The 10751-nt window shown below is 37.2% G+C and overlaps 1 protein-coding gene across 2 annotated transcripts; it reads left to right on the top strand.

Annotated features, from left to right (window-relative positions):
• Nucleotides 1-1130: 1130 nt before the first annotated feature.
• On the top strand, nt 1131-10751 carry LOC108973482 (esterase B1-like). Of its 2 annotated transcripts, XM_018940782.1 has the most exons (6): nt 1131-1524; nt 1672-1757; nt 7787-8099; nt 8193-8343; nt 8555-9288; nt 9732-10439. In XM_018940782.1, exons 2-6 carry the CDS (start codon nt 1711-1713, stop codon nt 10437-10439), a joined length of 1953 nt encoding a protein of 650 aa, XP_018796327.1. In that variant the 5' UTR covers nt 1131-1524; nt 1672-1710. The 2 variants fall into 2 exon arrangements, with proteins under 2 accessions (XP_018796327.1, XP_018796328.1); XM_018940783.1 differs by having other exon boundaries at nt 1131-1757; nt 9732-10751.

The following is a 10751-nucleotide window of genomic DNA, read 5'->3' on the forward strand; positions in this document are numbered from 1 at the left end:
GTGCTGCAAATTAGAGTGTAATTTGTTTGAAGTTTATTGCCACGTATACATCGATCGCCTCCTGCTTTGATGGGGCAATAAGGGCACAAGAAGACCAACCGGCAATGGAGAGCCAGCAGCGATACCATGCATATTTACAAATTCAGTGCATATCAATATTAATGTACATGTACGTATATAGTTAAAAGTGTGAGAGTTACAATGAACAACGGCGGCAATGCCAACGAGATAAGGCGTATGAGCGACAGTGTATCAATCACGCTCGTTCAACATTGATACACACGGAATCGGTGTTGGCATATTAGCGGCGCTCCGCCATGGAAGCAATAGCTGTTACGCTCTCATTTCACACATTATGCACACGTACTCGTGCATGTATTCTTATAAGCATGTAAGTATACGTTCTTGGAGCGGCTATTGTGGCAGCTTAAACATTTAAGTTGTTACGTTAGTTAGTTAATTGGCATTTCTTAGAGTTTGATGCTAAGTATTTTTGCTGTTAAACCAGATTGTATTGGACTAGTTCTGTAATAATTTGGAAACGAAGTGGTTTTGATTCATGTTATCAACTTTAGAATATTTTGATTAAAATATTTCGAACATTTGTTCATGCTTTAGTTTGCATTATTTGTACCTACCATTTGAACATCTCGCGTACATAAAAAATGCAGTTTTGAAAACAAATTTATTCTGGTGATACTTGGAGCAAAAATTTTTAAAGAGCAATATGTGTGAGTTAACAAAATAAAAACGGCAAACAATTGAAGATTTGAATTATAGTTTAATATACCACAAATAATTCCAATTTTTTAAATATCAAGTATACTTAATTTTCTTCTAACCAGTTCTGTTCCAACCAGTAACAAGTTGATTTTCTCGAACTACTCCCTAACCAGTTCCCAATTGAGTTCTCATCATATAGTCGCACATCCGCGCGCCTCATTATTGTTCTGACTGTTTGGTTGTGGCGTGTCAGCCACTTATTCACAGACACATAAACATGCACATACACATACTCAAATTTGTATGCCCATTCATTTAGGTAGTGGCTGCGCCTGTATATGTGCATAGCCACGCGTTGGCCTGTGCCGCCTTGCTCGCGCTTCGCAATTCTCAGTTGGCGAACAACCCTTGTGCAGAACGGACAGTCAACACGGTTGCCGGTACCGAGCAATACAAACGCATGAGTAATAAATTAAAAAAAGTGGTTTCAATAAAAAAAAAATCAATGAAATAATATTTAATAAATTCACGGCGAGAAAGTCAATAGCACACAGGCCTGCAGGATATTTGCCGTGAACGCAGGTGTTGCAATAAGTGCGAGCAAAGTGAACGACAGCAACAAGTGCGGCGAAATTGCGCGCTAAAACGCCAGCGACACACATGCGCATACGCACCGTTATCCTGCGGTCGATTTTTGAGGCATTTCATACATGGAGACATACAGACAGCACAAGCAATAAGCGACGTTAATGCGCGTTAAATTGAAATTCAATGAAGTGAAGAAAATTAACGAAAATTCAAGTGAGCTTGAAATAGATTGCTCGGGCGTTATTTTTTTAGATTAAATTAATATCAAAGTTTGCAGTAAAGACTGCGTTGCATAAAAGAAAAAATTTCCGAAAAAAATTAAAATACATTTTGGTCATCTTCGATTTATGAATTTTGCAGTACTAATCAACAACAACTAAAACAAAAAACAGCGCCAGCATGTCTTTCGATATACCGTTCGGCGATCAGATGCGCATTGCATTAAGGTAAATTTAGTTTACTTTTCCTTCTTAACTAGTATAAAAGCAAGCTGAAGCCACTCACACGAAATATTAATTCTTCATCACGGAGTAAATTATTGAAGTTGATTTTCCTTCAGCGGCCAGCAACAACACGCTTAACAAATCGCTGCCGGACAATAGCCGTGCATAAAATGATACGAGAAGACATGTCAGCGCCCGCATGTATATATTATTTATATGGCTTTACACTTCCAACTATACACAAAGCGACTTTGCATACAATGCAAATTTATTTCAATCTTGCTGACTGGACATTTATTTATTAAGGCCAATTTAGTGAATTCTATGAATTCTTGGTATCTTTTTATGTTCCAATACAGAGTGTGAGTGTGAGTGTATGTATGCTGATAGGCAGCAAACAGTAAACTGAGGAAGACAATTTTCAAAAGTAAGGCAGATTAAGTAATATTGGAACCAAATTTTTGACAAGTTGTAGCTACTTTGTGTGCCGTTATAAAGCCTTTCGAACATTCGCTTTAATTGCAAGTGTTTTTATACTCATGCAACATGTTGCTGCAGAGTATAATAGTTTTGTTCACATACGAGTATGTAACGACTCTATGTATCACCTAAAACTAATCGAGAGATATAGTATATATTGTTAAATATATAATATATAAGAGATCAGGATAACGATTCGAGTTAGTTGACTGTCTGCCCCTCCATCCGTCCGTGCAAGCTGTAACTTGAGTAAAAATTGAGATATCTTGATCAAACGGTACGCAGGTCCCTAGGTAAAAGAATTACAAGTTCGTAGATAAGCGAATTCGGACCACTGCCACGCCCACAAATCGACATTAACCGAAAACAGCACTAAATTAAAATATAAAACTGTTATTGGGCACAGAAAATTGCAGAAGTTAGGGACCTTTGTGGGCATACAATTTTTAAAAAGTGGGCATGGTCGCGCTTTATAATAAGTCGAACGTACATCTCGCTTAAGCCACTTAAGTTACAACAACTAAATTGGCTCAACGCAAATGTTATAGAACTTCAACCGATCCCATTCACTGCCCAGATAACGGCAATCATTAAACTACGAGTTCACCACCGATATCGGTTCAAAATTATGATGTGATGTTCGAAAGTTTGCTTTACTTTTTATTTCTCCAACATTTTTTGTATTGCTAATGGCATAGCTAATAAGAACTTATACAAGAAAAGTTCAACCGGTTTGCAGTTTTTAACCTTTCAAATATTTCATTCCATATTTAAAATACACCATACATATATCTTAAATATTTATGCATTTTTGAAGATTTCGAACAAGTACAAATTTTCTTCTGCAGTTGATTATTTCCATTTCTAATATCCATATTACTAAAATATTTCAATTAGCACCCGCATCCAGCGCACAAAAGATATTCGGCTTGCATTTTGCACCTCATTCCACAGCCGCCACGTGCCATACGCCTCAATTATTCTTCCGCACAATGCCTTCAATGCGAAAATATGGCAATATAATTAGTATTTCGTAGTTTCATGTCTAACAAATTTTCCCTGCCACAATATATAATACACACTTACATAATTACCTACACATTTGCGGTAGTTTGTGTAGGCGACCGAATATGCGTGTACTTATTTACGGCAAGTGTGTGTATATACATAGTTCGGTGGCTTCCAGCACCACCGCGAACATTTCAGCGCATTTATTATTAAACAGGTGTTGGCGCTGCGGCAGACAGTCGTGTAAATAAGATAACTGGACAGCTTCTAATTTGTTAATTTATATGCCCAGTCATAAACATAAACATAAGGTGTGATTGCTTTAGTATTCCATTGGTTTTAAGTGCATACATTGGCAAGAAGTAACCACTAGTGTGTCCTGTGACTGCGAGTAATTTTAACTATGACCTCGTAGCGACTAATAGTGCACACTCGCCGCCTATATAAGTGTGTGTGTACAGCACTTTGGAAGCGGTTTCGCTAAGTCTTGGTAATCTTCAACTAATCAATCATAATAATGCGCATGCTTGTGAGGCTATTGTATTTTGATAGTAATTGTTTGATAAGCCCTGATTAACATAGCGAAAAGCCATGTGACCATTTGGTTGATTGACTAGAGATCTGCATAGGTACCTTTAAAGATGACGATGCTGCATTGCCTTGAGTTCGTGTGAAATAGTCACAATCATCCACAAAATGGATAAGCAATTAGAGAGAGAAAAAATAATGGATTTTATACAGGAATTTTACAAATGCCAATCTAATTCTATGTATTAGCTTTCAAATCGTCTTTTATACTTTGACAGATAGATATAGAAATTAGCTAACACAGTGGCATGAGCAGTTTTTTGTCCTAAGTAGTGACGTTTATAGTTTACAAAGCTTACTTTTTCTTATTTTATAAAAAAGAACTTTGTTTGACTTTGAACTGATATATTATACTGAAGTTATTGTACCTTCATCGCGAAACCCTATAGATTATATAACTCAATAAATTTTGATGGACTTATAGTGTCTTCAATCTTTTTTTCATTCCTCAAGCTTGCCGCCTTTTTCAATTTCTCTATACTTGTAAATACAGCATTATCTCCAACCTCATTATAAATTAAAGCTTATCTCATCTCATTTGCTATTAGCAACCCGGATTAATACTTAGATACTTAGAGATAACAAGGTGAATAGTATAATAAAGCAATTGCAAACATCTTTATTGTTATTGCAAAATCTGACATTAACGCTTTAGAGTTGTGTATGCTTACGTAATATTTACCGTACTTTTGAAGCCATTCTTATAAAAGCATATAAATATTTTGCTTATACAAATCTCTCTACAAAGTTCAAGAGAACGCCATAACCGGAAAAAATGCAAGAATGTTTGAAATATTGTTTCGGCATTGGGAATTTGCATGTGCTTGCGCAACAAATGTGAAAACAGTGCATTAAAATAATATATGATATATAAGATATAAATGTTTAATATGAACAACCCATTGCATTCAGAGGGTACCAATTTCACGCTCAAAAGGAATGTGAACTGGTACAACCTTGGTTTTAGGATTATTAATTTCCTTCTATGAAAAAAAATTCTTTTTAAATTTTGTTGAAGAAAAATGTACATCTACCTTCATACAACTTCAACCGTAATTCAAAGACAGACACATATATGTACATACATATGCATTTATTTGAATCCAATTCGATAAGCGTTGACAGGCAGACAACAAATTTGCATCAGACAATCATTTTACAATGCATTAATTGCGCTGTTGTGGTCGGCTGAATACAACAACACCACACAAATATGTTAGCAAGCTTTTACGTATACAAAACAAGCTTAAATAGCTGTGTGGCTATGTAGTTTATGCCGGCATTTGGAGATGAATTCGCCAAATCGGAGACCACCTATATGTATATATGTACTTGCGGCGGGGTATGTGGCATTCGAACGCTCGTTCCTGTTCTCCTTCAATGCAGCATTGATAGTAACCGCACAGCGCTCACTTCCACAACAAAAGTAAACTAACACAAGTTGAACAGGGTATATTCTCAATTGAAAGCAATCACTACGCCAGTGCGAACTGCTCGTAAACTTATGGCTCCTTCAAAGGCTACTTTACATATTTAATAGTATAGAAACAACTTAGATTTCGAAACACAACCATTATATGTGGGAAGGAGTAACCATGGATCTGAACTACATATAAATGAGATCTGGTATTATTTTTCTTACTACTTATTACTTGAATAGACATTAAGTAGGTATCACTTAAAGATACTTTTTCGTTAAATCCAAAAAACTTATACTAAAAAAAAGACTAGCAATTTCGACACAAATTCGTTGACTGCTTGATTGAAGCCATACTCATGCATGGATTTATAAGCAAAAGCATTACAATTTGTGTTGTAATTCTAAGGAATTACTTGTTTGCAAGCAATAAAGTAATAAAGTTGAACGTGATAGCAATAAATTACGCATTATAATTATTTGCAAAAACTACTTTAATTTATTGTACTTTCGACTCGAAGCATTTGCTTAAGGATTGACCAGTGAGTGAGTCGTTAACAAATTCGATAATGGTTTTCCGTTGGTCTGGTCTGTCTAGGCTTTATATGACAAATATGTCGTAGACAAATTATGCTCTATAAATTAGTGCTTAAAGTGTTAAGTTCAAATGCAACTTTTTATACTTATGTGATGAGCAGCAATTGTCAGGTGTGGTGTTTTATGACTAATAAACACATAATAAACTATAAATGAAGATATCGTATCGATAATCATATTGAAATATAAATAATCATATGTAAATATTTATAACTAGTAGAAATTTTCACACTCGTGACAATCTTTTCAATGTGTGAATTCTTTGTTTTTTTTTTTTTTTTTTTTTTTTTTTTTTTTTTTTTTTTTTTTTTTTTTTTTTTTTTTTTTTTTTTTTTTTTTGTTTTGTGAGAATCATGAAACTGAAAAATTTCATTGACATATGTGATAAATGTGTTCAAATTTCTTGAAACTAGTACAATTTTTGACGCTTCTGTTGGACGTTCGTAGAAATAGAATAAGGGAAGAGCATAAAGATTTCTTTTCTTTCTATTTGTTCCATAGAATTTCAAAGTCGACTGCTCCGCAACTGGCTTCCGAAACATGTCGCACGAACTCGCCTTTCATACGCACAAAGTAACATGTTCATGCGGTATAATTTGCGCAGTAGCGAGCAAAATAGTTGAAACAGTTGATTCTCCCAATTAGCGTGACAGTATAAAGTTTGCCCAAATTTAGGTCGAAGCTTTATATTTCAAGAAATTATGTATAAATCCTTTCCATAATTTCGAAACTTTGAAAACCTTTAATAATTTCAAAAAAAAAAAAAAAATGCGGCATATTTAGGTCATTTTAGTGGCCCTTGGAATGTGGCATGAAGCCTGCACCTTACGTCGCAAATTGTTGCCTACATCTAGGCATTTAATTCATTTCTAAAAAATATGCTTTTTTTAATTTATGAAATATTTATTTATTGTTTTGCCATTTGTACATTTCTAAAACAACACATGTGGAGAGTGTTATGCACGAAAGCTTAGTGCTGTTGTTGTGCAATGCCAGTGATTATAAAAATTCCATTAATTATGACTTGTTGATTGAATTCAAGATCTTTCAAGCTAACTCCTATCGCTATGACCTCGCGAGATGCCAATCAATATAATTTAAACAGATGTTAATAAAATGAAATTACAACGAGAAAGTTCAAGTCGCATCAATTCACCAAGCCATATGCGAATACTTCTTGTTATATGCCAGTTCAATTTACACTTTATAAGTATTTGAAGCAACCTACGACAGCCGCATCTCTCAAGTGCAATTATTCCATTAAAATAGTCATGCACACGCGTCTTATCTACAAGCTCACATAGTGACGTCCTGAGAAAGAATTCATAATTGCACTGAAGTGAGCAATTTATGCGCACGGCGATAAAGTGCTTACCACAGCGTCTACTCAAGCCGGATCCATGAATTTAGACTTTCTGTTGAGAAAACTTACTACATATACATATTTTTATAAATAAGTATATATTGTACATTGTACCTTAGAGCTTCTGCATATTTGTTGATTGACGTAAATAAATATAAAATAGAATTGCAAAAAAAAAAGTTAAATATAATCTTAAATATAGCAACAGCATGTGTGTATGTGGAGCAATGTGTGTTTGTTTTGTTGTTCCTTAAAGACGCCTAAGCGGAACAAGACATCCTAATTATTGAAAATTATGGCATTTAAATTTGTTTCATGCTCAACGGCTCCAAGTGCCTTATTGTATGTGCGACTCTTGCAGCGATAAGCCAGCCGGCAGCTTGCTTCTTATCAGCGGCTAGCATAAGTTCACTCCGGGTTCGTGTAAAATTTATGATGAGAGATTGGCACATATTTTCAAATTACTTAAAGCGTCATTTATACACTCAACACAATTTAAGCTTCGGCAATAACGTAATATTATTCGGCTGAAAATATTAACTTTTATCTAACCCTACTTTTACTACTTTACACTTTCAGCTATGTAAAATTCAAAACTAATCAGAGGCGCATGCGCACAAATGAAAAGGTTGTGACCGACACAATTTACGGCAAAGTAAAGGGCGTCAAATGGCATTCGGTCTACGGAGGTTCTTATTATAGTTTTGAGGGTATTCCCTTCGCGAAGCCACCGATTGGACGTTTGCGCTTTAGAGCACCCGAAGAGCCCGAACCGTGGACGGATGTTCGGCGCTGCACGCGTGAACACCTCAAACCATGTCAATACAATATTATACTGAAGCAGGTGCAAGGCCGTGAGGATTGCCTCTATTTGAATGTGTTCACAAAAACGGTGAGCCCTTAAACAGCAAATTTTCTTAACGCAAATCATACCTATATTATTCATGTATATTCCTAATTGCTTTTAATGAAATTCGTTTTAAAGCTGCATCCGCAGAAGCCGATGCCGGTTTTGGTTTGGATCTATGGTGGTGGTTTTCAAATGGGCGAAGCTTCGCGTGATATGTACAGTCCTGACTACTTCATGATGGAGAATGTTGTAGTCATTACCATCACATACCGTTTGGGTCCACTGGGTAAGCAGATTACAATGTCACCGAGTTAATGTCTCTGTTTAATAAAGTGTGGTCTATCAAAGGCTTAGCGCAGTAATTTCAGTTTTATTAAGTTATTATTTAGTTAATTATCCAGCAGTTATGGGGATAGTTGAAGTGATTCTTTATTGGAGTCTGATCAGACATGACACATAATTAATTTTCCTCTTTGTTTATTTACTATTCCCATTAGGCTTCCTCGTGCTGGAGGACCCCGAGCTGGATGTGCCTGGCAATGCCGGTCTCAAAGACCAAGTGATGGCCTTAAGATGGGTTAAGCGCAATTGCCAATTCTTTGGTGGTGATCCTGATAATATCACAGTGTTTGGCGAAAGCGCTGGTGCTGCCTCAACACACTACATGATGCTGACCGAACAAGCTCGTGATCTATTTCACAAGTGCGTCTTAATGTCTGGTACCGCACTGGCACCATGGGCCAATATACCTCAATACAATTGGGCTTATCGATTGGCGAAAGCCACTGGTTACCGCGGCGAAAATGAAGATCGGCAAGTTTTCGAACACTTGCAGCACTGCAAAGCGAGCAGCTTGGTGAAGGTATGCGAAGATCTGCTCACCAGTGATGAGCGTCATCAAAGGATGATGTTCAGTTTTGGGCCGACAGTAGAGCCATACGTGAGCAAACATTGTGTTATACCGCGTCCACCTTTAGAAATGATGCGTAGTGCTTGGGGCAATGAAATACCCTTGCTAATTGGTGGCAATAGTTCAGAGGGTCTGCTAATGTTCACCGAGGCGCGCAAATATCCGGAACTAATGCACAAATTGAGTAAAGATGCCACATATTTGGTGCCGGACGATGCGAATGTGAATATGGCCCAGCGAAAGGATTACGGCGAGAAGTTGTTGCGTCTGCATTTCGGCGACAATGAACCTCGTTGGGAAACGGTATTGCAGTATGCCGATGTGAGTATATAAATTATGACTAAGTGGTATAGTGGACTTATTCTAATATATCTGAGCTGAATATATTCGAAATTTCTTAAGCGCTCACATTACTTTTGAAACCCAGTTTTTGTTTGTTTTTAATATACTTATATATGCATGGTCCATCCAGAGAACATAATTTTTAAGTCCACTGGACTATATACCAAGTTTAAAAAAAATCTAACTATGTATATTTGAAAGTTCACTTGGTTTTGAAGATGAACCCCAAATCTTAGTGACATAAGCTCCACCACAGATATATGGTATATTTTTTCGGCAGTTGGTTTACCTGTAAGGTTGACCATTCTAAAGCCAAGCATAAGTCACCACATAACCATGCATTTATCAAACTGCAACTTATTTCTGGTACTTAGATGTTACTCTATCTCTAAATTCTGAAATGTGCTTTCCTTTCATTTCAGATCTTCTCTTACAAATACTTTTGGCATGGCATCCATCGTACGTTACTTTCACGGCTTCATCACGCCAATTCGCCTACTTACCTCTATCGTTTCGATTTCGATTCGAAGCACTTCAATTTCATGCGCATCATCACCTGTGGTCGCAACGTGCGCGGCACCTGTCACGCTGACGATCTCTCTTACTTATTCTACAATGCGGGTGCCAAGAAGCTGAAACAACGCAGTGCCGAATTTCGCACCATTCGCCGATTGACCACAATGCTAGTGCGTTTCGCTGAATGCGGCAATCCAAATATACCGATGAATGAAGGGCACGACCACAGCTACCATTATCACCATCACCATCGGCAACCGGCGCACCACATGCAACCAGTTCAGGCCAGTAATCAAAATGGCAGTAGCAATGCGCTTCAAAATGTGCAACACAAGGCAAATGGTGATGGGCACGAACACCATAGCCGAGAGCACAGTACGGACGGCAGTTTTGATGATAGCGTCAGCGACGGCATCGAGCCGGCACTGGAGGTGAAGGCGGCATTGACGAAAAATGAAACGCCACCACAAGAGACATGGCTGCCGGTATCACGCGACTCGCACATATTCAAATGCTTGAATATCTCCGATGAGTTGGAGGTGATAGATCTGCCCGAGGCAGAAAAGCTGCGTTTGTGGGATGAAATGTACACAGATAAAGCCCTACTCTATTGAGTTCGTGCTTATTTCGGGCGCGTAATTGCGTTTTCCCGTCTGCTGTGTGGTTTGGTTTGTTGCTTAGCCACTTCGTTTGACAGTTGAGAGAATTTGCTTGTGATGGGTTGGCCGCACGTGATGTAACTACAGACATGGCGTATTTAAATGTATGTGTTTCATAGGAAGCCTTGGAAGGTGTTTCAAAATACATCCCTCATATGTGATATTAAGTGAAAAATATACCTAAACTCTGTACGATCAGTGTTAGTTATTTTGTACTGTTAAGCAGTTCGAACTTTATTTATTTGTATAACAGTTTCATATATTAGC

This window comes from Bactrocera latifrons, unplaced genomic scaffold, assembly GCF_001853355.1.
Source record: "Bactrocera latifrons isolate USDA-ARS-PBARC rearing strain unplaced genomic scaffold, ASM185335v1 scaffold_48, whole genome shotgun sequence".
Taxonomy (NCBI): Eukaryota; Metazoa; Arthropoda; class Insecta; order Diptera; family Tephritidae; genus Bactrocera; species Bactrocera latifrons.

Bases quoted from the DNA above. Each gene is read 5' to 3' on its own strand.
- LOC108973482 (XM_018940783.1), top strand. From the start codon at position 1,711: ATGTCTTTCGATATACCGTTCGGCGATCAGATGCGCATTGCATTAAG. The intron at 1,758-7,786 runs GTAAATTTAGTT...TTACACTTTCAG, and splicing joins CAGATGCGCATTGCATTAAG to CTATGTAAAATTCAAAACTA. The intron at 8,100-8,192 runs GTGAGCCCTTAA...TTCGTTTTAAAG, and splicing joins TGAATGTGTTCACAAAAACG to CTGCATCCGCAGAAGCCGAT.